Below are 27,710 nucleotides of genomic sequence, written 5' to 3' on the forward strand. Positions count from 1 at the left end.
TCCTTCATGTATTTGGAAGCACTTTTCCAGGATGATTTTCTGTGTTAACCTCCCAGAGACTGAGGTGAGGCTGACTGGCCTGTAGCTCCCCAGTTCTGCTTTCTAGCTCTACATGAGGGTAGGAGTGCAATTCACTCTCTTCCAGGCTTCAGGAACCATTCCCAACTGCCATTACCCTTCAAAAACAATTGAGAGTGGCATTGCAATGGCATCAGCCAGCTCCCTCAGAACTTGTGGGTGCAACCTGTCAGGCCTTAAAGACTTAAGTACATCCACTTTGTCCACATGCTCCTTAACCTGGCTTCTTCCACCAAGGTTAAGTCTACCTTGTTCCAGGCTTTCCCCCTGGTCTCAGGGGTATGGGATTCCTCAAGGACAGTCTAACCAATAAAACCTGAGAAGGCAACAAGTAGCTCAGCCTTCTCCATGACATTTGTCACAAGTTCCCCTGCCCCATTCAGCCAGGGTACATGCCTTTTTTCCCTAGCCTTCCTTTTTCTGTTACACAGTTGTATAATGCTTTCTTCTTGCCCTTAACAACCCTTGCCAGATTCAACTCCAGAGGGCCCTTGGCTTTTCTAACCCTATCCCTACAAGACCAGAAAGCAACTCTATGCTCCTTCTGGGTCATCTGCCCCTGCTCGCACCTCTTCTACACTTCCTGTTTGAGTTCAGTTAGGAGCTCCTTGCTCATCCATGCAGGCCTCCTACCACCTGTGCTTGACTTTCTACTTGTCAGGATGGACCTTTCTTTGGGGCTTCCATGCAGGCCTTCCATGCAAAGACAAGGCAATCCCCCAAAGAAACATCTTCCATAGTAGTCAGTCAATTCAGACAAATTCGAACTTCACAGTGAACACTTTTCCAAAACAACAAAAAATGCTGCTAGGGAAAACCTTTTTCCATCATATCGATATGAAATCAACACCAAAACAACAATAAACACTACCGTTCATGTTTTGTTTCTGAGCATCCTATGTACTTTTCCTGGGTAACACTGATCTTCATTGTGCCAGCTGGTGTTTCAATATAATCTTATACCATTTTTTGATGCCTCGATTATACCTCATGGGTGGCTTTTGCAACAGGCTTTGACCAACTCTTTAAATGAACACAAAGAGTAGCTTTTAGAAGAAAGTACTTCTACAGAAATCAGTTTGAAGCTCTTCCACTGGGAAATAAAGCAGCTACTTAAGTGTCTTAAGACAGGAATCTTACACATTAAATGTTGAATAAAAATAGCTAGTCTTTAGGCCTCCAACAGCTTTAAGTAATGGCTTTAAAATAATATAGAAAAGGCAAGATAAGTCAGGATCCATGCAACTTTTATTTTAATAATTAGACAAATACAGGAAAATTTGCAATAATCTATCAAAAATGTATCTTATCAAGAACCGGAAAGGTGTTTAAAAAACATTCACATTCAATTCAGATTTATGTACAAACCAGTGTTTGTAAAAAAGAAAACAGCAAATGCTTTGAGTGTAAAAGAATTCCATTCTAGTTCATGTTTCAGCGTTCCCAATGACCAAGTTACCACTGAGATGCAATCACAGTGCAGACATGTTCCACAGTCTATTAAACTTTTTTCAACAGCATCGTTGCCAAAAGTATTTTTTTTTTTTTAATAAAGCATTTTGAGAATTTTTGACATACGGTACTGTCTGCCCAAAATGTACTTCTGCATATTTAATCCTTGACTGCGCTAATGGCAGAACAGTTGTCATCTACAAGCCCAGAGTCCATATAATATACACCTACATGTCTTTAGGTATAGATATATATCTATATATCCAAGAAGCACCAGTCTCCTATGCCTGGAATAGTCAGGGTCTGCTTTGTACATTGAGATTAGCCATTTTTAGTGGAGCACAGCCCTTGATTATTTGTCTCAAAGAAGTCACCATCTGCCCAGTCAGAACTATTCTTAATACGTTACAATATCACATGTGTACCTTCAAGACTCACCTCACACAGATGACATTTGAATTTGAGTGCTACCATAATAGCCATACCTAGGTATGACAGCATCATATACCTCTGCTATAAGACCAGCATCCAGGGATCTCTCTTTTTTGCCCTGGATTAAGTCCCCCAACAAAAAAAAAAAAAGAAATGAAAGTGGCTGGTTTTTAGGCAAGTCTGTAACTCCATATTATGTCTTCCTATTTATTTATTTGAAGCTTAGCCAAAGAAGGAGACTAATCATTGATGTAAGCTGAAAGGGGAGAGAAAGCTATCCTGACACCCAATTTCAAAGTATGAATACTGAAACAGTCACACAACAGTCATCAGTCAGTCTACTTGGGCACAAAAGAGCTGAATCTAGCTACTAGGGTTACACAATAGTTCTTTCAGAGCTAGTCTAATGTGCTGTCATTAACATATTAATTTAATAATAAAACTCTCTCAAAGATGCAGACTACATACCAGATATTTAAGACAAAGGAGAGAAAAGTTAAAAAACCTTCACACCTATGCAATAAAATCCCAAATGCAAACAAAAACTATTCTCAACTGAACCTTAAGGACCCAAGTACTGAGATGATCTTTAGTTGCAAGATCTCATTTGGAACATAAACTACCATGACTTGGCATAAAAAGGCAAATCTATAAAATTTCATCTGTTTTTTGAAGGTGTATGTACGTCTTGGTAATAAGCAGTGTACTTTAACATATATTGGCCTGGGCTTGAAAAGCAATTTCCCTGTTGAATGTATTTTGAGATTCAAACACGCAAACTTCAACAAGGTTCTGTGAATAGAAATTTTATAGTCTCCACCACTGTAACTCCACACTAGCTCAGAAACTAAAACTTCAGGATAGCAGAAGCAGCTCTGGGGAGTGGAAGACCGGCAATTCAGAGTTTGAGGATTCTGAGCTCTTCCTTGGGTTGTGCATCTAACACTCATTCAAGTATGTGGAAAGGCTTTTGTGCATTTCCATAGATTCTAAAGCAACTCTTAATGGAGCTAGTGCTCCCATGGTGCATATTTAAGCCAAAAAACCCCAAACAATAAAGATGAATGACCCGTTTGAGTAACAACTCTTAACTGAGAGTCAGCTTAGATAGGTGAAGAGATGCTAGTCATGCCAACTCTTAGCAAACCTGTTTTATACAACGAAACAATAGTAAGGATGCCCAGTAGAACACACAAGGGAATTTTCTTAGATATAATGCTCAGGAAAGGGACATGGTACAATAGAATAAAAACAACTCAAAGTCTTGTTAAAAAAACCCAACAAAACAACAAAAGAAAAAAAGAAAAAACCCAACACAACACCAAAAAAAAGCCACCCAGAAGAAACAAACAAACAAACAAAAAAAAAAACCAAAAAAGCAACCAATCTGTTTTAAGTCAGGGTTCATTGCAGCAAAATATGGAACAGTGATTTAAGGTAGAAAACACAAGCAAGTTTGACTTGAAAAGTCAGTGTAAGCAATTTTGATATGGTTAGTTTATTAAAACTATCCATGACAAATCAGCACACAAATAAGATGAACAGAAGTACTTTAGAGGAGACAAGACAATATATTTTATGAAAATGCAAATGCTAACACTACAGTTAGCAAGTCATACTGGAAGAGACAGATGTTTCCAAGGACAATCAAAGTACGCCTTTCTTGATTTTAAAGCAGATTTATCTATCACAGCCTTTCTTCCCTTACTTGGGCAATGGTTGGTGAGCATCTGTGATGCCTCAGTCCTTTGAATCTCCAGGCACCGAAACAAAGCCCCAGAAAAACGGTAAAAGGAGCCTGCGTCAGGATTTTGACAGTTGTTCTACTTGGCAAGGACTCCAGTGTCAAGCTGCAAGTAAAATGGAATGCCCGTCAACAGTATCCACTCCCTATGCTTCCCTCAAAAAAAAAAAAAAAAAGGCTTGTACAGGGTAAGAGCCTATGGCAAAAACAACTTCATCTCACACAAGTCTCATTTCCAAGCAATTATTCATAAATGAGTTCTCTCAAATGAAGAAGAGAGTTTAGCCGTTTTAAGGTTTGGATCAATTATTTTTCTTGTTAGAAGTTCAAAACCTCATATCTTCTTTTCAGTGATTTTGAGGTTTTTTTCATTTCTCCAGTCTTCAGTTCCTCACAGAAGAGGTAATTAAAATGAAGAGGGCCACACATTTTGCTCCTTGGTAACATTAAGTATTGTCTCACCTAACTTATGTACCCTCACCGATAAAGGTACTGCATGAAAAAAAGGTCCCTGCCCCACCTGAGGGTTAGATGGTTGAGTGACCAATATTTCAGGTCAACAGAACTGTAAACCACATTTTTGAAGAAGAAAAATTTCAGTGATGCATTACAAGTGGTATAAATAGGACTTTGGCCTCTAGATCTGGCAAGCTAAACTCCATCTGGGATTACTATAAATGTCTACATATTTCATAAGAATTTCAATAGAAGGAACACATACCAACAATGCAGTCCATGCTGTTAGTGACTTTTCTCAAACACAGGGTTTGAAATGGTGTTCTAGCAAAATGATTTGCAAGAGCACAAACAGTAAGTCCTGAAATTGCTTTTTAATGTAGTTCATTAACGTTTTAGAATCTAAGATCCAAATTAGGACCTTATGACCCACTAATGCCAAATAATTCAGTCCAAGTCTAAGTAGCTACATAAACTGGAGGAGGTGTACAGAAGGTGCACTCCATGCTTGAGGATACAAAGTATTAAAACTGAGAAAAGGCTCTAGTTCCAGTGTGGAAAAAAAACCCAAGCTTTTGATTTTACTAAACCAAGCACACTCAGGCACAGAGGCTATGAAGTGGTGGAGCACTCTTAGAGTGACAGTACTTTCTCCCTTTGTCAAATTGCTACAAAGTCCTTTCTTGTTACACAGAGTCAGGACTCCACTGTCAAAGAATCACTGCTGAAGAAGTCTGAATTGGGTTCCTGCTCTTCAAGCAGTTACAGGGACAAGTTCCACGTGATTTGTCAGCTTCCTCTGTTAACATCAAGGAAGTCCAAGCACCCTTAATGCTGTGAAAATAATCAACCTGTGGTAAGAGATCACATTGCTGGTGGAAGCATTAGAATTTTTCAGACAAGTGGTCCTTACCAGAGATATGTATATCAGATTACCTCTGATATAATAGCACCCGGTTTAGACCAGCCACCAGGAAGAATCCACTTTCACACAGGAAAATTCATATGGTGCCCAGTGCAGCAGTTGTCTCGGGGTGGGGGGGGGGGTGGGGGGTGGGGAACACAAAAAAACCACCATCGGAGGAAGTTGTAATGATTCAGGCTTGGAATCTTGAGTATTAAACTGCAGTCTCACTTGAGGACTGAGGGAAAAACATTTTTTCTTCTCCCACATTTGCTACAAATATCCATAGAATACCAGCATCAAGTGTGCTAGATATAAAACTGATGGAACGCTAGCTGGTCCATGAAGGGTTGCACCAAGTTATCTGTAGCAAAGTAAAAAACTAGCCCAAAGGTTATGGAGATTGGAAGAGCTGGTAAGGCCTTCTTAAAGATGGCAAGAAGCAGAAGTGTAAGGCACAGACCCTGAGGGGAACAAAACAAAACAAAAACAAAACATAGGGAGAAATTAGGGAACTCTGACAAGCAAAAGATTTTTTTATATATATATAAACATTAATCCCACCGAAATACAAGATACAGTTCATGCCTTCCTAAACTAAAGGCTTAAGTGACAGATGTACAGCCAATGAAAATAACAGCTAAAGCCCTCAGCTTACAGTCTGGCTACCAAATAAACAAATTCCAAAAGAAAAAAATGTAGCAGTTATGACTCTGTCCCTGATGAACAACAGAAACTATCCGTCTTTAATACTACATTATACTCACAATTAATATGGCTACAAAACACGCTAAAGTTGTATTCCAGTCCCCGCTTGCTGTTGCAGAGGCTTTGCCAACAAGGACACTGTAGAAAATGAAGTCTCCTAAACCTAGCTTCACTCCTCCTGCAAAAGTGAATATATGGCAGCATTAAGTACCAGACAGCCTACTAATATTACATATCAGAAATTGCAGAGAATAATACAGATTTACATTAAGTACCAACAAGACTTGCTAGTAAGAACATTTTATTTTCAAAACTAGTACCACTCCTGAATCAAGTGATAAACTCCTGTGAAAGATGGCGGCTTAGGAACATTACACTTCTAATTACAGGATAAATGACTTGAGTGTTTTTCTATATTCCTAGTATCCTGTACATACAGATGCAATATATACAGACTCAGATATCTGTAATTATATTTGTTGAGGGGGTGCCCACTTTTGTTTGTCATGTCATATTCAACAGAATATTGAAATACAATTCCTCTTAGCTGGCTGAGGAAGAGGGGAAAACAAGTAAATCCCTCGCAGATGGTATTTTATTTGCCAGTTCAAAACCTATACCCAGCAAAATACTCCACCGCCCACTCAATTTTCCTACAGAATTCTTACTAGCATAGTTCTAAAAAGTACTTGTGTGTAATGCACAGAGCATACATATCACAGAGGCAAAAACCTAACGTATTTAGTCCAAGATGTGAGGTTTAGGAAAATTAATGAGTTAATGTCTTATTCTTTTAAATACTAATTACCACCTTAGCAACAACTCTGGGAGCACAATACTCAATTATTTCTGCAAACAAAATAACAAAGATTTCCTGAACATCAGTTCACTTTCTGAGGTTTTAGTCCAAGACACTAAGTCAGAGAGGCCAACACCAGGTCACCCAGGCCAAAACTCACTTTAGAGGAATTCAGAGCATCAAAACAGAGGTGTATGACTGGTTGATCACTAGGGGAAAAAGAAAGATAAAAGAAAAAAAGAAAAAAGGCAACCCTACTAGCAGGCCTCCATTATATTGCCTAGAACAGTGCATTCATAAAACACTCTTAAGCACTAAAACACTTTAAGTGCTGAAACAAAATTTGGATGCTTGCTTTCAGCATGACAGAACAATAAGCAAAGGCAAATGCTACATAACTCTTTCCACACAAGCGAACCCTCCAAATTTCTAATAAACTGCTCCAAACTTCTATAGTAAGCTAACGCTCGCTGACAAGCCTGACTGGATCACTGCACATCTGTTATTACTGTTTGCTGTAGGAATACAGGAAGAAGAAAATTATTAGTCTGGCCAGACAAGAGTTTTAGTTAACGAGTTAACTAACTAAAATAGCCCAATTCCTAAAATTTCTGCATCTTAACGTTCTTTTTCTAAGCTCTAGCAATGAGAATGGATTTGCAACATAACCTGAGTTTGGAATTTTTGGGACAAAGTAAATTCTAGTATCGTTCTTAAAGTAGAAGTCCATATTTTTAAACAGAGGAGCACCTGAGAATCAGAGGAAGCAGTTGCACCTGCTAAATATGGCAGCATCACATGGGGAGAGGCATTATTTGACAGGCAGACCTTAATTAATTCAGAGCTTTGCAAATCTAATAGCAGCTTAAACTCCAGCTGGAAATCACAAGTCTGTTAAAACAGTTGAGTATTGATGTCATATGCCCTCCAAAGATACTGCACCTCAGCAAGATGCTGGAGAAAAATAAGCAAGCCCATGGCATTCTGCATTCATTTCATTCTCCAGTTAGGTTTTAAACATTGCTTTCTACAGAGTGGATTACAGTAGTTTAATCCTGAAGCAAAAAAAAAAAGTTAAGGACTGCATTTACAGGGCCTAAAATGGTGACACACAGCAGAATACTGCATGAAAAAGGCAGAAGCTAATGCAACTGACTATATAATGGTCTGAAAGCAGCTTGCGCATTAAAGTTTTGAGTCTGTTTGTCAAATGGAAGATCAATTTGGCCAATATTACTCACTCCCGCAGCAAAACCAAAAGCTACCAAAAAGCAAATCCATCTATTTCTGAGGCACGGCAGCATTGATCATGAGCAAGAGCAGCTCTTCAGCCTGGTATTAGCTCATAGCATACTGTATCTGTGCAGTCAGGATGACTAAGACTAACTAGCTTCAAATTTACTAAGCCTTTCATACACAGTACTCCACACTCACGTTCTTCGGGGTCTTCACTTGTTTGAGAGTTACTGGGTAGAGCCTGAACAGCAGCACGTGATTCAGGTGTTGATTCAATGGGTCCTATTCTATTGTCCCTTTGTTGCTGCCATTCCCGACTAAAGCCACCATCATCTGCTTCAGCATCTTCATTCTGAGTCTGGTTTGCGAGAGCTCAAAGGAAGAAAGGCATTTAAGATCTACTTTAAAAATGTGCCTTCTAAAACATAACAGTCTCTCCACATGTAAGATCATAGAAAAATGAGGAAAAAAAAGAGGTATTCCATAATATTTAGCAACATCTAACACCGGCACACACCATTACAAGACATTCTCACTTAGGATTTTAGCACTTATTTATACAATCAGGAGTTAATGTGCACCCTGCAATCACAGCATGTTGCACTCAAGTCCTAGTATTCAGGAGGACTTTGACATAACAGAATGGAAGTTCTGTGGTAACCTAAATTAAAGATCACAGTTTAAGGAATAAACTCTCATCTAGTATTTCATTAGCTTCTTTACTCGACAGCGTAATTTTCCAGTAAAATAGAAAGTTACATTTCATTGAAAGTTAGATATACATACACCCCTTCAAGCATGCTAAATCCAGAAACTCTGCTCTGCTTTAATAACACATGTAAACAAACAAACCCCATGTTTTTAAACACTAGCTAGATAGCCAAGAGGGCTAGGCACATTTCTGTTTAATACAAATATAAATGAGTTAGCATTATACTATATCATCCCAATTTGACAAGCAATTCAGCTCAGTCAATAGTTGTCTATTGAGAGTCCTTTAACCAGGAACATCCTGGATCTCAGAAAAATGAATGCAAAAACATTAACTGTACAATAAGTAAGCAATTTTTGAAGTCTTGACAGATTCATCATTCCTAAGAAGGCCTCCATGCTTTCACTCTTCTACAGCAATCAGGGCACTTAAAAATCTAAAAAACAAGTATCCATAAACATGTATTCCAATAAAATGAGAACTATAAAAGCTTGTCAAAGAAACACTCACCTTGTTTATCGTAAGCAGAGTTTTTGGAAGCTTTTCGTTGGGCTTCTGGATCTTCCTCAGCCATGTTCACTAGCCATATCATTGTTGCTATTTAAAAAAAAAAACCACAACAAACAAACAAAAAAAACCCCAGCATAGTTAATCATATCTTCAGATGTATGCAATTCTGAGGTAGTGTTGGCATCAATCCATTCATTTTTCTTTTTTGGATACAACTGTCTTTTGCAACAAGCGATTTTACTCTCTTTTAAGCACAGTAATATCTGAAACACAGCCAGTACCAGCTCCAACATGCATTTACAGAATTTGGGAAACAAAAGGTTTATTCTTACAAGATGTTAAAAAAGTGGCAACAGCTGTTGCGAGAGAAATTACTTCTACATAAGGTCCACTCTGAAAATTTGAATCAATGATTTCTTTACTTTTTTCAATTAATCAGTTATATTATCTGCAAATAAAAAGGTCTACTAAGGCTGGAACTGAGGTACCTCAATTCAGCGGCAGTATCTGCATCAAAGATAGCTGTTCTCTGCGCCTACCTTCACAAAGAATTCTCCAATATGGAGGCACTTAAATGGTGTATTTTAATGCAAGTTTCTGATTTCTCTGTGTTAACCTCTCCCACAAAACAGGACAACATGCAGCTATAAGTATTATCAGTAAAACACAGCAAGAGTGACATATCTCCCTTCTCTACACTAGTCCTGAAGTAGCAACTTACACCTACAACACACTTCCTGCTTCCAAATACACGCCTTTCTTGAGCACCTGTAGCATAATGACTTATGATTAACCTATTTCACTGGTTATCCATATGATTATGACCAGCAACATGGAACTTCAGAAACAGTGGAATTATGTACTGATTGATACACAGGTCATAACGGAAATTTGCATTCAGTAGGTTTTTTTTTGCAACTGCCAACATTGTATCACAAAAGACATGCCCTGGAGAAATCAGTTCTGTAAATGAATCTCTTCCTGGCAACTTCTCCCTTTCCTGCTGTAACACACAGGTTATTTAAGCACTAAAAGTTGATAAATATTTTCTGAAAACAAGTACTCCCTTTGAATAGGCTTAATTCACAGCCTAATGACATACTACTTTGCCAAAACAAGGTATATTACCATTTTTCCTGTTCGTATTTTGTAACAAGACATGCTGGTTTTTAACTTGAAATATCTTAGCCAGAAGATGTTCCACATTTTTGAGTCAACAGTGAAAGGCAAACTGAGGCCCAGGTGAACAGACTAAGAATTCCAGCTGACAAGCATCATGTTAAAACACAGAAAAATGAGAAAATCACTTCAGCTGAGTGCATGATTGTAAGTTTAAAGTATTTAATGAAGTGTACTTACAGGAGTAAATAAGTGCTGGGAAGAGAGTTTCATTTCTCTCTTGAGCTGTTTCAACAAGCATACGAAGAGGACCTTTAGGACACAGGACGGCAACCAAATCTGAAAGGAAGAGCGAACAGGCCTTACATCACTGCAGACATAAGGTTTTTCTATAACACTTGCAGAGACTGGTAATAAGACATAATGCTGCCCTGGACATAGACTTTTGAGAGAGACATTAGCCACGAGTCAGTACCCTACAGGAGTACTTTTTAATATTCTCAGTTATACAACCTACTTGACATATTACTGTAATCTGTATACAAATTTTAAAAATGTGATATTCCTCACTGAAGATATTATGCAGCTGCAAATGTATTTGTGTCTATATGCTGACTTGCAAATCAAAAGCAAATAATTCATGAAAGCTACTATTCAACTAACATCTTGGAAGTATCCAAGCTTGCTTTCTATTATCAAAGCTTTTCTTAACCCAAGTTTAATACTGAAACAAATTTTAAGACAACAGGTGAGGCTTACATAACTTCCCTGAAGTAGGCATGACTGCCAATTTATTCACTCTTTGGAGGGGAAAAAAAGTGAATGGGCATGTAAAGAGGAAAAACCCCAGGTTTATTAAGCATTGTGGAAAAATGCTGTGTTTGCATAGATTTGAGGGGTGTTCAAAGCATGTTTAGCATAAGAAAGTTGCTTTCCTCAATTCTCGTTCATGGGACAGTATATGAAACTGGGTGAATCAGTAAAAATGAACTGAAAAGCAAATATTTACAAAATAGAATGACTGTACAAGTTACTCATAGATCAAAGCACAGCGTTAAGAAAAAGGGATCTATCAGATGCTCCATTTGCTTTCTCACCTGGATGTTGATGGTTTGTTAACAAAATTTACAAGTCCACAACCAGCCTCAGCTACTTTTCCCTTTTCTTGCTTATTTGGACAGAAAGCTGTAATATTTATGTATGAACCTTGTTACTACCTTTTACAGTTGTCTACTCACTGTATGTCTTTAAATTCATTCGACACTGAAAGGAACAGCTTACTTGTCAGGAGCTGTAGGTTGCACAGGGCAGACCTTCTGCACCTGAGCTAACTGCCCTAGCACCATTGCCGGTCCCACTCAAGTAAAGAACTCTTAGCGTGGGGTCGCAGGCTTTGAACCTTACCTCCCCTTTACTCCAAAAAACATGTTACGGTCTTGGAATATGATGTGAAGAGTAATTTTGTTCTGCAATGACTGAATGAAGGCTGAACACTTGGAATACTCAAATTCCAGTCATACAAAGGGTGGAAGTGGGATGAGGGGATGGCATGGTTTTCTTAATGTGCCTTATGATGCATGAGCATACCCACAATGGACATTCTTTCCTCCCTCTGGTGAGGATGACACCTAAGGAGTACACTGACCTACCAGAGCTAATCAAATCTTATTAACCTCTGCACTTCTACAGCTGGACAGATTCTCAGTCTTTATCATTACCAGTGACTTTAAGAGTACATGTTCATCACGCTTACATGCATCAAAAAAAATTCAAGTTATGAGCACATCTTCATGGATACACTTAGCTGTAATGTTTTAATTATGCCTAAGTAACTGGATTGTAGTCTTGCCTGGGAACTAAATCGGTATTTGGGATACAGAGTGATCTTTTTACCAAAAGTGTCGAGTGCCCTCTAAAGCCTTATGAAAAAACTACATCTAGGTATCTCTGTCATCATTCTGAAAAAGCGTAATATGCAATAATTCAAATGAATTTTCTTTTTATTAAAAAAATCAAGGAAATAGATCTCTCACCTATATTCTTTTAAATGTAAAATTACTTTGAGCAATGAAAACTGCCTTTAATCCTTCCTTGCTTCCTTCTCATTATATTATTAGGAATGGATCAGGATGTTGTTTCTATGTCCACAAATTTGAGCAAATTATAGGCTGGGCAGATCTATAACTGTATGGGACTGCACACCAACAATAAGATCCTAATTCTGAACATGCAATAGTTTCCAAGGATTCCTGGGGAAAACGAGAAGCCAAAAGCTCTCCACCTCCATAGAAGAGATCAAAATGGCAAAAAGAGGTCTCTTATCTCCTCCTCTCTTGAATTACTTCAATTCTCCTCCCCAGAGAATCTAGAAAGTCCAGAAAACATGAAGTAAGATGGCATCACACACTTACACAAAGCCCTTAGCTGCAGGGGAGCAATCTCGGTTTAGATGATGATCTTATTTCTGAAGTCTGTAATCACCTTATCCACTACTTTGGATGACACCCACCCCAGACGCTTTTTTTTTTTTTTTTAAACAGTCTAGTCAGATCTGGGAAAAGTCTAGTCCTGGAAAAGTCAGGAAATAGAAGAAATTCCCACCATAATACCTGTTACTATGCCTTGCCCCAGACCTTACCATACACTGAAATGACAGCCAGGATAAGCCACGCAGTCCACTCAGGAAGGTACTTAATGAACACCAAGGCCATGAGAGCACTTATCATAATGAGATACGCCTGCTGGAGCCGAAGTGGACCCTTCCAATGAATACAGATCATTCCCACAACACCGAAGTTCCAGATTATGAGTGCCACCGTAATGTAGTCCATGGCAACATTATATGTCTTAAAAACCTCGCTAAAAAAAAGAAAGATGGAAATGAATATGGACTGCATTTGCTTAAAAAAAATGGAAACAAGTTATAGATGCAATATTCAAAATATTTTTCAAATTTTCATATTCAATGTAGTGGCACAAATGTAAAATTCTATCTCCAGTTAGTACTTAATTATTCCTCACAAAGAGCATCATTTTACCAGTGTTTGCTTCACACCAACACTTTCACTTTTCTAAAAATTTTCATTTAGTGTCCTACTTCCTTCTCAATCAAAGCAGGCATTGACGTGAAAGGACACTACTGCAAAAACAGTAATTTTTAAAAATCAGAAGAATAAAAACACATGAGGTTATAATGGATCTTAAAAGGCATACAAACATATCTCTCTCTACTTACCTGCCGCCTGTGTAATGCAAACACTGCTAACTTCAAAGAAAGCTATACATAGTTATTCTATTTTATTCTTTGCCACAAACACTAAAGTAAAAGGCTTTATTTTTGCATGAACTCTGTCACACCAAATACTATAAACTAATTAAGACCCTCAATAAATAAAACCAAAACAGGCAAATATGTTGTCACCAAGTCACAGGTGGTTTCCACTGACGCAAAGAAGAAACAGTTGTGATGGCTTTTTGCAGATTGTGCTGTTACTAACTCATCAAGCCACTAAGAACCTCATAATTTGCATGATACTTTCCTCCGGGAAATTTGTCTCCCCTAACTGTTAGATAGCCTTTGAGATGTACAGCGTTAACAGGATGCCCCTTACTGCCGTCACACAGAATTGGTCTACAAACTCCCTCCTCACTCACTGGGCCTCTGCAAAACGAAGCCAGCACTGCTGTGAGGCAGCAGGGACAGGTGAAGGAAAGCAGAGTGTCAGGAAAGCCTTCAATCCCTCTACTCACACATGCTCATAGAAGAGTGCCAGCGCCAACCCAAACCCAAAGGAAGAGAGCCTGGCAACCTGTCTTCACCCAGACAGTACTGCCCTTGTGCAACACATTGCCTTGTATTTAAAAAGTTGTTATTAAGGTTAGAGAAAATACCAACCAAAAAAGGCATCACAGATCACTTGGCAAAAATTAGTGACTGAAGGAACACCATTTTCTCCCCCTAGAGACCCAAATTAAATAAGCTTCTTCAAAGAGAAGTGTATCTGTCATCAAATGGTACAAAAATACACACAGTATAATAATTTCACAGCCTAACTGCTTACAAACCCTGATCAGGTTGCTCATTTTAGAGAATACCGAGTATTATGTACAATTTTTCTTGATGCCTGGGTAAAGGCATGCTTCCAAATTTGGAAAGAAAAATCACTGAATATATTTTGATGAGAAAGTAGATTCTTTTCAGCGGATTCTTTTCTGCCATTCCCTTGCAAACAGCCTTTGCATATACAGCCCACCAAAGCCATGAGATAGCCATATAACTCAAGGGCAGTTGTTTCTGAAAATTTAAGTTATCAGAAGGTATGCTAGCAGAATAAACTACCTTGTGGAAGATAGCTTACTGTGGTGACGCATGTGATGGACAGCTTCTGTATGATATCAGATGCACTATATGGGAAATTTATGGGTTTATTTATGCTTTATGTACCTATATAAAACTAAAAATTTTATTGCAATAGCTTACTCACTATCATTCTTAAGGTTCAAGGGCTACTTCTAAAATAAATACATGCACAAATTGATACATGAAAAATAGCATATTAATGCTTTAGTTCACTTACCCCAGGTAGATGAATGAGAAAAAGAAAAGCAGCAAAAGAGAAGAAATGATAAGCCAGCCATGGATCACCTGGGAAAAAGAGATCAATACAATTTTTTTTTTAGATTCATTATTTTAAAGTTAATATCTACTTAAAAATGCTTTTAAGGTTATTTTCCCTTTTGATTTAAGCAAGAAATTTCATATGTGTCTCTTTGGTTGTTGCTAAATTAATATTTAGCCTATACACATTATATTTCAATTTACATGTATGAATTTTAAGTGCTTTGTCGTCTTTCATTAGAGGTTCTATACCATGAAAACTGTTGTTCGTATATTTTTAGGCCATTTCGATAAGAGTGGTATTATAACATAGCAGAAGTATCCAGCATTAATACAGATGGAAGCCATGATTCACTTTTGCTCAATTAAAAAACCTGCTCTGATTCCAAATCATTTTCAGATACAGTTAAGAATTAAATGCTAGAACACAGAAAAACCTTCAGTGCTCATCTGCTGGAATTCAGAATTAGCATGTCATTGATGAATGACCATGTAAGGATTTCTATATTCTCTGTCAATAATCTATACACATAATCCCCAATTTTGATATGAGAGCAGATATACATGCCCAACAAGGTAACAGAAAACCATTCAGGGTTGTACTCAGTGGAGACATGCATAGATTTAAACTTGGAAATGATGGGTGCTCACGGCTTTGCACTGAAGAAAATGCATACCACTCTTGTATATTACTGTGCAAAATTAAGAAATAAGATTGAAGAGCCCTGTAACTTCAGTAATCTCATTTCTCAAATGAAACATACATTTGTCAAATTCCCAGCACAGAATCTTTTATATAAAACCAGACCCAATGCTACAAGTAGATAACCAGTCAGAAGCAATAATCTAGAAATTCAAGCTGAGTAAGAAATCCTGCTTCAAACAGACACACTCAACAGAAAATTAGCTGGTTAAACTAGCTATATATGTACACCAGATCAAAGTATTCAGAAACTGTTAGAAATTGTGCTCTTTCTCTTCTTCTGAAAGATGTGTAGTAAAATGTATCTTCTGTTACGGTTTTTAAAATATTTTGCAAGTTAATTTAAAAGTAAAGCCCATATGCACACAGTCTAAAGGAATCATGTTTATGCAACTTTCCAGCAAACTAGGAATCTAGCTATTACAGTTAGTAATTTAGTACATTTAGTTTAATACTAAATTTTTCATAAGCATTTTTTAAATTCCCAGCAGTTTAAAAACATTCATTCTCTTCCTTCACACTGTCTGCCTTTCAAAACAGGTTCAAATTTAACCTTCAACCTAATAAAACCTGTTTTATTTTTTTGCTAATCTGACAGATTTGCTTTCCATATTTGCTAGTGTATTCTCAAAAAGACATGGGAATTTCCCACATGTAATAAGCATGCTGCCAGTAAAGGTGCTGCAGGAAAATTGCCAAACTATCCCTCTCAGTCCATCAAACTTCCACCACTCATCGCATGGGGGGCGGACGGGACCACACTAAAGCTGAAGACTGATAGGTACCTGAAACAGAATCCAACTTTCAAACAACCTGTAAAGCCTAAGTAGTGAGCTAACAAGAGTAATCTTACTTATCTGTAGAACTAGTTGAAACCGTTTTAAGAAAATGTCAGGAAAAGCTGTGTTATTTCTTTTCATAATAACATGACTTCTATCTGTAGTTCTTCTATCTGTAGTATAAGCTCTTAAACTTTCTTATCACTTAAGAAAATAATATGGATACTAATCTTTCATTCTAGTAAAGAGTAAAATGCTAACAATGTCCAACAACAGAGCCATAGTTCAGGAAATGCTTACACACACTTTGCATGACTACGGTCAACAGTACTAAAGGGGGTCATTTCGAGAGTTGACTAAGTTGGCATTTTACACAGATGTTTATTTTATTCTCAGTATGTATCTCATTTGCTACAGCATTTTCCAGATCACCAAGCTCTTTTCATACAAGTGATTTTTCCAAAGTATTTCTTGTAAGTTTTGGCCAGTGTTTTCCTAGGAGGATACCATGACAGGCATGTGGGCCTTCCAATTAAAGAATTTTCATTCTTCATTTGGCAACAGCTTCAACACTAATTGATTGCTGGTACAGAGTTGGCTTTGCCTGCTACAACTTGAATAAAAAATAAGGATTGGAGAATGCAGAGAATTAAAATGAGCTACCACAGCCCGATTTTGGTCAGGCAGGCTAGAACAATGAAGAATGTAGAGAACAATAAATAATAAAATATGTTAAAGAAAAAAAATCTAGTCAAATAAAATCACCTTTGAAGATGATGTTTCTGGTTAGATTTAGGAGCTAGGATCAGGACCACGCTTACTTATCACATGCAGGAGAAACATAGGAAACTAAGAGCAGTAAAGCTGAAACAGTATTTCCTTTCTTCAAAGGAGTTTTCAGATAAAAATCTTGAAGATAAGCAAATTATCACTACCAGTTGGAGGCCTAACGTTCTTTCATTATAAGTTCCATTCCCTATAATCTAGACTACATTCAACATACAGAACTACAGGTAAAATAGAATTAAATGGACAGGTAACTACATTTTACAGCATTCTGGTACAGCAGCATAGAAACACTTTTAGAAATTCTGAAAATAAGTTGTTAATTATTTCTTTTAATTAGCATAAAATACAACTACAGTAAATTTCTCTTGTCTCATTATTCTGATTTTTTAGTACAACAATTGTTTTTGTAAAGAGAACATGCAGTGCTTTGTAAGGTCAAGAGGGAAGCCAGAAACGTGAAAAGCTTAGTAAAAACTAGTTGATGCCTTCTGCACGTAAGGAGAAATGACTGGCTGCCAAGGAACCTAGCTGAAGTACATCAGTTATTTGACTTCATTAGAATGAACAGAATTGACAGTTTGAAAAAAACACTTTGTCAGTACTGATTTAACACCACACTGCGATAGAAGAGAAGGCCCATACTTTAAAAAACACTATTCCAAGCTGTACGCAGATTCAGGCAGAAATCATTTCCCCAGTTGCTCCACAGATACTTAGTAAAGGGGTTGCACCCGCAGCCATGAAGATCAAAACCATTTTCCCCTCCCGAAAACAAAATAAATTGGAGCAAAGCTTTGTGCCAGTGCATGGGTCCCACAGCCTGTTTTACAACTATGAAATGGATTCAAGGTTCTGGCTGCACACTGGGAAGTTTTATTATGCCAAGCCTTGTCAAATGGGTCCTTAAGACCAAAAGACAACCAGGAAATTTCATGACCAACTCGTCCTAGGCAGGTGACATTGTAATAAATATACTAAGCCTGGACTTGCCTAGATTACAACATTTACATAATTGAAGTCTTTCACAGAAGAGCCTTAGAGTCTGTGTTTGCTATAAGAATATTGCCTGGTGCGTACAGTCACGCACAGAGCGTTGGCACACTTCTATACTGGGGGCAGGGTGGGGAGAGGGGAGCCCTTGAAAAGTCTCTGAAGTCCTGAATAGCTTTCAATATGTAGGACCAGGTCTGTACTTTGTAGTTCTTGACCACAGGAAGATTTCAGTACATGGTACATTTCACAGGAATAGGAAGCAACGCCACACGAATTCTAACCGACAGAGCAGCCAGCAGGGTTAGCTGGGGCCTTCGCCCCCACGCTGTGTCAAAGGAACAGAAGCCACAAAGTGGAAACAGTGAATTGAATTAACAGTTCTGCTACTTTTGCTCACTCACGCTTGATAACCCTTAATTTTTTCCATTCTCAATAATCTGTACTAAAAAATAAAACCTGCACAATTACTCAAGTCAGTTGTATTTATACTCACCTTGTAGCACCTGTATTTGTAAAGCACAACCAGGAGTATGGTCATGACAATGATAACGCTGATCATGATAGCGGCGTTGAGAATTGAATTCAGTGCTCTCTGTCCTACTGTCTCTGTCTCTTCTGTGAAAGGAGTGTAGATGCTACAACAACAAAGAATCAACTGAAATGCAACTGAACACACAGATGTTTCAGATACACAAGGCCAGCATCAAATGAAATTGCAGTAATCTTTCTATTCAGAGCCGCAAAAGCAACAGGTATTTTCTACTTCTGCAAAATTTTAAAGGCGGCATAGTATCATATCAGACAAAAATTAAAAAAAAAAAGGCAGCATTTTCCCTTAGGCTTGCCTTTCCTACGTTCTTAGATTACTACTATTTTCTACTTTGTAAAACTACCAAAAACCCCAGAAATCCACGTTGTTTGATGCAATTACTCACATGCTATGAACGATTAGACTATTGCTGCAGCTAGACATTTGTAAGCACACCATCTAGTGGACTTACAATGAAAGGCTCCTCAGTGATTTCAACAAAACAATGTATGGGCTCAACTCTCTTTTTCTTAAAGAAACAATATAACCTGGGGAAAAAACCCACTTCGTTGGGTGGGGGAGAGCGGCGCACAACACACCATAAATAAAATCTCCAGAAAAATTCTTTGGTCAACAATTTTGACAATGAAAAAGAACTCTGTGTTTTATTGAAACATTTTATGACATGCTTATATTATGCAAACATTTCAAACCCAAACACCTTGAATCATTTTGACTAAACGTTTTCACAGTGCAACATTTAGACTGATTTGCTGCAGGTTCTGACAACCTCAGTGCTCTTCCTCTGCCTCCTTTCTCTCAAATCAGCTTTCACTGAAATTTTTTTTTTTTTTGAAGTTTCTGTAACTGCAACAGAAGTGAAACTCATAAAAGCTATCTTCCTCTTGCATTTGATTTTCTTTATCAAGCAGCATAGGCAAACTAGAACTTGGCATATATATTACTTCATTTAAATGAGTAGGGTTTTTTAAGATTTATTTTGTAAATACCACAGGGCACAATAAAGTATTAAAATGAGGACTAGGATTTGAACCAAGCAGTAACAACCAAGGTACCAAACTATCTTCAGGCTGGTGGAGGGAAAAGGGAGGCAAGAGGGAGTTCACTGCTTGAATTAGACTCCTGAAGAAACAGAGATTAAATAAAATTACATAAGTGAGTCCACTGAAAAGATGGGAAAAAAATTGATACATACAGCTGTCCATCCTTGCGCGTATAAAAGCTGACAGACTTGATGGTTGCAACAACGACCACCATGCAAAGCGTGACAGGTACAAACAACATAATGACATGTTTTGCCCCATATTTCAGTGTCAGCTCCTCATCATCATCTTCATCTTGTTCCACCACTTGCTGCATATTGTTTTGTGGCTGCCCATTGGTCTCAGACTCAGGATTGTCATTTCTTCTGCGCTCACTATTATCGTGGCAACGTCTTTCGCTGTTGTCATTCTGCAATACAGTAAAAAAGTTTCCTCAGCAACTATCCACAATCATACTCTTGTACACTAAGTTAAAGATGATCCTGAAGGAGAAACATGGATGGCAATATTTACTGTCAAGAACACTTGCCTCAGCAAGGACTTCAACAGTAGGAATTAATTGCATCACATAGTTATCAAAAGAATGGGAGGGCAGGGTTATGTTAGAAGCATTTGTACTAAAAACAGCAGCAGCTGGAAGCATGGCTGGCTGTACCTAACAGCATATGTCACCTTTCCTTTAAATGGAATTTAAAAAGCTGAATAAAGACAGCTTCTTCCCTTGGTCCAAACTATGGTTGATACAAGTGTGCATGACAGTAGATTACTCACAGCTTGACGAGAATTAACTATTATCTGTTCCTAGAAATAATGCCAGACATTTATGAATCTAACTCCATGACAGTCCCAAGAAAATTTCTATTTTCTATACTATGTTACTCCCACTGCAGTACACTAACTAGAATATATATTAAAATGGAGTTTCACAAGGTATCATGTTCCCACATTTTTAGCGAGAAGAATGACACAGTGATAAAACTCAGGCAGTTCTCAGTCTGAGATTTGATTGCAAAGTTTTAGTGTCATGAGCTAAGCATGCAAGATTCTTTCTTTCCCAAGGATACTACTGCACATCCTTTCACTGACATTGCAGAAATTTCACCACTCTTATCAAGAAATGTGGAAGAGCCTCCTAGCCTTCCTGATACTGCTACATGAAACGTCAAGGGTGTAATTCAAACACAAGGACAGAGGTAAACTTTCAGTGGAATGAAGATTAACCATAAGCAAAAACAGGAACTGGGAACACCATTTACAAGAAAATGGTCGGGCCTGCATGCCTCCTGTTGTCACAAACCTTTTGCTCCCTCCCCAAGAAGCCCCATCAGTGGGGGGCATTCAGCCTTTTATACATTGTGAGCACATGCAGAGAACATAACAGGAGAGTGAGCTGTGTCTCACCTGCTCTGGACTACAAAAAACCAAAGCCATTTTATGTTTACCTGTCACTCTAAACAAGCCCTAAAATGCAACAGTTTACACAGTCTACTTTTCTTTTTACCTTATTACCATGACTAAAGTCAACGCTGTACTGTTCCCACTCCCTCCGCTCAAGAGGTTTAACATAAAACATGTAATACAAAGATTTTTGATTCCTTACAAAATGAATCTAATTTCTTCAGAATTACTTAATTTACAAACAGTTCAGTTCAAGCAAGTGCACTAAAGCAGCTTTAGATTAAAATGTACAATAAACTGAAGGAAGATACCATTTGCAACACCTTTAAAATATCACTCAGTAAAATTGCTCTAGACAGAAGATAGGGCATTGAAAATAACCTAATGTATTTCTGCTTAAGTACTCTTATACAGCTAATTTTTTCCTTAAACATGCAATGTTAAAATCTCATCACCTGTTCTTAATAGCATTTCCAAACATAACTGCTGACTTGTATCTCATCAACTTACTGAAGTTTTTTGATAAATCAATAGCAATTTTGGAGATTCTTTATACAGAATTTTCCTTCTCTGAGGGTGGAGCTGGATGTTAAGTACACACTCAGGATCTCATAGGGTGGTTTTCAAAAGCACTTAAGTGATTAAGGAGTACAAGTCCCTGGACTTTGAACTGCAAACACTGACACTGCTAAAACTTTGTTTGAAACTTTACAACTTCCCCAAAACATGAAAAAATTGCTTTTATGAAATATTACAAAGTAACACTACATATCAAATGCTCTGCCTATTTATTCCTTTTTTGAGGTATCCTCAGGATCAAGTTCAGCAGGTTTTTCTTAGAGGACAGTCCTTGAAATGTCATTAATTTTTCAAAAAGGAAACTGAACATAATGGGAGGGGAAAAAAAAAATCTAAAATTGTCTTAATTAACAACTAAAACTAGCAGGCAACCAGATTTTTAGAATTAAGGTTTCAACCTTAATTTCAACTTAGTATCATTAACTTAAACTATGTCCTGAAACACATTTTGGGCTCAGTATGATTTCTTACTAAATGAAAGATAAATTATAAATCACTTGGCATTTTGCGTAAAGTCCTCACATACCATTATTGTCAGATAGAAACAGGAGTATGGGAGAATGCAAATAAAGAGATTATGTTTAATTGTTTTGAAATGCTGGCTGCAACTGAACCTCTTTCTGTACAGGTTATAGCTCAAATGTAACACTTTTCATTCCAATAGCGAAAATAATCAATTTCTTTCACTCTACAAGACAACAACAAGCTTACCTGTCTACATAAACTAAGATGATCATACATAACACTACACTGGAGATGATCAGAGACTTGGAACGCTTCACAGGTAAAGCAGACCTAGTATTCAGGTTTCTGCATACTTGCACAATACATTGCCCTTTCTCTGCTGTAATAGTAGTCCTGCATGAGGGAGCACCTACCCGCATTTTAGGCACTGATATACAAAAAGTAAAATAAAAAATCTATAGCCTTGCAAAGCAAACACAAAAAACCACTACAAAAAACTGCAAAATCAAACATAAAGAGAAAAATTGAAGGAATTAGACCAATATGTTCCACTTTATTCCCTCCACTAGTTAGGAACAAAGATATGATCACAAAATACTTTAACATATTAAAAAACAGTGCATGAAAACCATACCAGCATCAGAAGAATTATAAGAGTTATTCTCTCATTTGCTGTTCAAGTTAGAAAAAAATTGTCCTTCAGGCTACTAAAGTGTAGCAAAATGTGACACGCGCGTGCCCCACTGCTTAAAAGAACAAAGTACACTCATATCCTACCTGATCAGAATTAAACAGAGCAGAGGCCATGGACTCTTGCTGAAGTGGAAGCAAAGGAACAGACTCTTCACTTTCCTCAGACATAGTTAAAAGTGAAAATTCTGAAGCTAAAAAGTCAGTAACACCTGTTGTAACACCGTAAGCAAACGTAAGTTATGAACTACGCGCTTTCAGGTGAATAAACAATATCAAACACAAATGATAGGGTTTGGGGTTTTTTTCCCTATCAGGAAAATAGTTAATAGCAAACCCAGAGCAATGCCCCTGAACCAAGAGATTAAAAACTAGCGTATTTGATAAAAAGTTTTATTTATTAAATCCACAACTATTCATCAGGAACAGACCCCACTGCCTGACAGTGGGCACAGACTTCATTAGCTCTTACATACACACCATTTATGTTTAAAGGCCATTATACAGTGACAGATATCAAAGACTGGGCTGAACTCTTGGTGTGTGGCTGGAATAAGAGACGGCAAGTTATAGTACTTAGTGAGTTCACATGCTGTTAGCCACAGAAGCTAGATACACTTAAGTAGGAAAGGTATTTTGTACGTAGGTACAAAGTGGCTGTGTGTAGGGGAGAAAAATCATTACAACTAAGTATGGAAACTACACTTAGAGTTACACTTAAAGATGGAAAGAAAAAGCACAAGTAGTAGTTATTCACCAGTACAATCTCTCAATGAGAAATAAATAGAACCATCCATCCCCCATTGCTGGGAAGGAGCATGACCAAGTTATCTGTAAGGATGGGGAGCCCATAGCTTACTGTTGAGCTCTGCCTTTTTAATCTGGCAGAAATTCAGTAAAAGTTAATCTCTCACCTGTCCAAGATGAGAGGAAATGTTTTTCATTCCCTCTGAAGTAAAAGCACAAAGGATGCAGTAGAAAAGTTGCCACTTTTATCTTTTTATTAATAGTTTCTATAATCAGTAAGGCCTTAAGTCAGACTGACTTCTTAATTAAAAAATAAATTTTCAAATGTTTTATTTTTACTGATCTAGCAGGATGCTGATCTGAAATAAAGGCATAGATTTTCAAAATTCTACTTAAACTGCTGGACTGTACAGAAGAGTTGGAGCAGAGATCAAAATTCTGTCTTGACTCACCACCATAAACATGGCTACGAGTGGCCCAGCCTCATAAGAGCATTTCTGTGTCACAAGGAAACCTGATATTCAAGAGCTATAGCAAGAACAAAGACAGTATGACAAATCCAAGAACCTGAGCACCACACCCAAGCAAATCATCTAAACTTGGTTTTACCAAAACACATGCAGTAACTGAGTGCCGTTTTAGCAACAATTATGCACTTAGGTCTTTCAAAATGGTCATATAAAACTTTATGGTTTGAGTTCCCGCTCCCCCTGAAAACCTCAAGAACTCTGAGAACACTTTCACAAGACAGACAGTGCTGGCTCTTCCTGTATGGGAGTAGTCCTCCAGCAATAGCAACACCACCCAGACTTCAAGCTCTACCTAGACTAAGATTAACTCTGTGGCTGAGAAACTTGTGAAACAAGCAGACCACAGCCAGGCTATACCAAGAGAGCTCACTACATCCTCTACAGGTCAGTGTTTGACCTGGGAGCATCCCACCCCATTTTCTTATTTTTCTTGAGGGCTTGGTCTTTCCAACTCCACTTTAAACTGGGAGAAGTCTTCTCCGTATATACAAATTAGTTCAGAACATCAGATATTTTACAGAATATTTCTTTTGGCACTGCTTATCACCACAACAGTCCAGATACAGAAAAATACTCCCAACAAACAGATTTCTAGAGTTCTGAACTGTATTTTCATCCACACTCATAATTCATCCTGATTTAACTGCTATCAGGTAATAAAATTGTTTGTTACATACTGTATTGCTGAGGTGGTTATCAGGGAAGTTTTCTGTCAGCTGTCCATGCTGAAACTGGGGTAAATGTGCAGACAGTTCTGTCATTGGGGCTGCCTCCGGAAATTGCTTGTTCCTACACAAAATGGATCTTCCCTCTTGAGATGCTGAAAGGGAAAACATGGGTTAAAAGCCTCTGTTCTTATATGACCAAGTTCTCCATCCCCTCCCTACCCCACCTTTTAGAGTTCATGCAGACCAAAGCTAACCATTTTCTAACTACACCGTGACACCAAACTGTATCGTATCTTTACTATGAGGTCATAATAGGGATTTTCCAGAATAAAAATAAGAGCATCTAGGTGTTATCAAATTAGTTCATCAGCCACGGAAGTAAGCCATCAACAAACTAATAATTCAAAACAGTTCTCCATTCCTTCTTGGGCAACAAATGAGCAGCACTGCATGCTTGCTCAGAGCACAACTTGAATGTTTTTATTTCAGCAGAGTACAATTGCTCCAAGTCATTTGGTTTTAGATTGCAAACAAGCTCAAAGGGAATCTTCAAGCAAGGATGACTGGGTTACACTTGATCATTTAAAATCTGGATACTTTAATCTGTGATACTGTAATACCTAAGAGCGACCTAGAGCTACACAAAACAGTATTTCAGCTGAGCCTCACGAACTAATGGGCACTCATTTCCCCTAGTGGTAGGTTTTACGTATCAGCTAAATATACATAAACACACCATACGCTTGTAACACCTTTATACCTTCTTCCATAATAAAGTCACGTGCTGACATTTTCCTATGCCAAGCATGAATAAACCCTATGCTTCATAACAAAGAAGGATAAAGCAATATAGGGGAAAGAGGAAGAAGGGTGATGTAACTACTTAAGTTTCACAAAATACGTAATTTCAAGAAACAATGAGTCGGCCTAGATAAATCGCTGGCTTGGTTACACAAAACACAGGGAAGTGAATAAACCACTGCCTGAAGGGTGGAGTGACAGTCCCCACTTCCATCCCAAGTGGCTCCTGCTCCTACCTTGTGCCAACTCCAGCACTCATCAGTCCTCTTTACAGTAGATTTTACTCACTAAAATGGAATAAAACAAATCCAGGAAAAGAAAACAAGAATATTTTTCTGCTGTTTTGGTATACTCAATAATGTATGGAGGGATCTCGAAAAACTCATACAAGTGAGGACATCAGAAAGCAAGGCCTCCCACTTTTGGCAGCAGCAAGGCACAAGCGCTGCCATGCAGCATCTTACTCAAAGAGGGAGTTAAGCCTATTTTCATACACACCAAGATGCAAAAGCTGTTTCTCTACTTACAAATATATACATATATAACTTAGAAGACTAGTGCACAGTGCGTACTAACTTCAGCAGGGATGTAGCTTACGCTGAAGAGCCATTAGGAAGCAATACCAATTTAACAAGTCTAGTGGGAGCATGCAAACTGTTTGGAAAAAGAAAGACAATGTCATATTCACTTGAAGGGCTCTCTTCCACGTTTGTAATTAAAATAAAGCACATCTAATTTAAAATATAATGAAAAGTAAGATTATATGAAAATAAACAGGCATTACATTGCTTTTAAAGGTTTTGCTCCAATTCTTTGGTTGGGCTACCGAATATAAAAAATGTTGTTTTAAGGCTGCTGTTGCTAAAAACTCTCAGTGACAGGCGCACCGCAGAGGAAAAAGTTGAGTATTTTTAGCCAAATGTGGAGTATCAGAATGTGATTTTTCACATAGCAGCATGTCAAAATTCTAATTAAATTACAGGAGTTAAAAAAAAAAAAAAAACAACCAACCAAACCAAACCCAAAACACCAACCCACAAAATCCTATTTAAAGCCTGGTAAAGAAACCCACTACAAACTCACCAAACAGAAAAACAGCTACTGAGGAGCAGAGAGAAAGTGAAGACAGGGAGGAGTAACTGACAGGAGTTGCACCAAAGCTTGAAGGACAGTGTCTAACAGGCCTCAAAACTTATGGTTTGTTAAAGCAATCTCTTCTGAAAACTCAAGAGCTGAGAAAACAGATTCAGGACATTTTCCCAAAGAGCTTTATTTTTCATTTTTTAAATAAAGGAACACTCCCGAGTTTTAAATTTAACTATGAATGAATGAAACGTAGAAATGTCTGCGTAAACAGCCACAAATTAAATTTTTACTTGCTTCACCTGAAAAGGGACTCACCAAAATGTTTTTCTAATCAAGCTGTTTAATATTAAAACAGCCTGTCTATAAAAGTTCTTCCTTGCTTCCTTTGCCTTTCCTGAGCGGGGAGAACAGGAGTTACCACTACAGTTTTCATGCGTTTACATTTGGCCTAACACGTCGAGGCAACACGCCAGCGAGCTCTGCAACGCTTTCTCTGCTCGGAGGAGGAGGAAGAGGAGGCATCCCCCAGCCCCAGCACAGGCGGCGCGGCCCGGGTAACCCCCGCTTAATCTCCCAAATAAGCAACAAGCAGCAGCGGCTGCTGCTTCCCCGGGGGAGCCCCAAGCGCCCCGCGGAGCCCGGCCCGGAGCAGCCTCCCATCGCCGGGCCCCCCGCACCAGGCTCCCAGGGCGAGGCCACGGGCTGCCCCGCCGCTCCCGGGAAGGCCCAGGGGCGGGGAGGGTCCCCCGCGGTGCTGGGGTGAAGGCCCGGCCCCCCGCGGCCTGACGCACCGCGGCCCCACTCGTGCCCACTCCGCCCCGGCCCGCCAGCCTGTGGCGCAAGGCTGACCCGCCCGGCCGGCCGGCCCCGCTGCCGCCCCGGCTCCGGCTGGCGCAGCGCGCCCGCCCCTGCGCCCCAGACGCTAGGCGGCCCGGCGGGTGCTCGCCCCGATATAGGCGGCGGCGTGCCCGGTGCCGCCCCAGCCCCCCGCTGACAGACAGACGGACCTGCAGGGCTCCCGCGGGCTCCGCCACCGGCTCCTCGCTGCCTCCCAGCCCAGCGCCGCTCGCTTCCGGCCGCGGCCCCGCCCTCCGCCGCGACCTCACGTCCGGCGGAGGCGG

At 38.8% G+C, this 27,710-nt stretch overlaps 1 protein-coding gene across 7 annotated transcripts; it reads right to left on the reverse strand.

The window, feature by feature from the left end:
• Positions 1 to 1,308: 1,308 nt before the first annotated feature.
• On the reverse strand, positions 1,309 to 27,710 carry PSEN1 (presenilin 1). Of its 7 annotated transcripts, none has more exons than XM_075105727.1 (12): positions 27,597 to 27,710; positions 24,712 to 24,854; positions 22,845 to 22,883; positions 19,778 to 20,034; positions 18,526 to 18,667; positions 14,728 to 14,795; positions 12,789 to 13,009; positions 10,391 to 10,489; positions 9,032 to 9,118; positions 8,008 to 8,181; positions 5,834 to 5,952; positions 1,309 to 5,530 (listed from the first exon to the last, which is right to left on the reverse strand). In XM_075105727.1, the coding sequence occupies exons 2-12, from the start codon at positions 24,793 to 24,795 to the stop codon at positions 5,375 to 5,377; spliced, it is 1,446 nt and encodes a 481-aa protein (XP_074961828.1). In that variant the 5' UTR covers positions 24,796 to 24,854; positions 27,597 to 27,710; the 3' UTR covers positions 1,309 to 5,374. The 7 variants fall into 7 exon arrangements, with proteins under 7 accessions (XP_074961828.1, XP_074961825.1, XP_074961824.1 ...); XM_075105724.1 differs by lacking the exon at positions 27,597 to 27,710 and adding an exon at positions 23,957 to 24,032 and having other exon boundaries at positions 22,845 to 22,969; positions 24,712 to 24,746; XM_075105723.1 differs by lacking the exon at positions 22,845 to 22,883 and having other exon boundaries at positions 27,597 to 27,685.

Source organism: Phalacrocorax aristotelis, chromosome 10 (assembly GCF_949628215.1).
Source record: "Phalacrocorax aristotelis chromosome 10, bGulAri2.1, whole genome shotgun sequence".
NCBI classification, from domain to species: domain Eukaryota; kingdom Metazoa; phylum Chordata; class Aves; order Suliformes; family Phalacrocoracidae; genus Phalacrocorax; species Phalacrocorax aristotelis.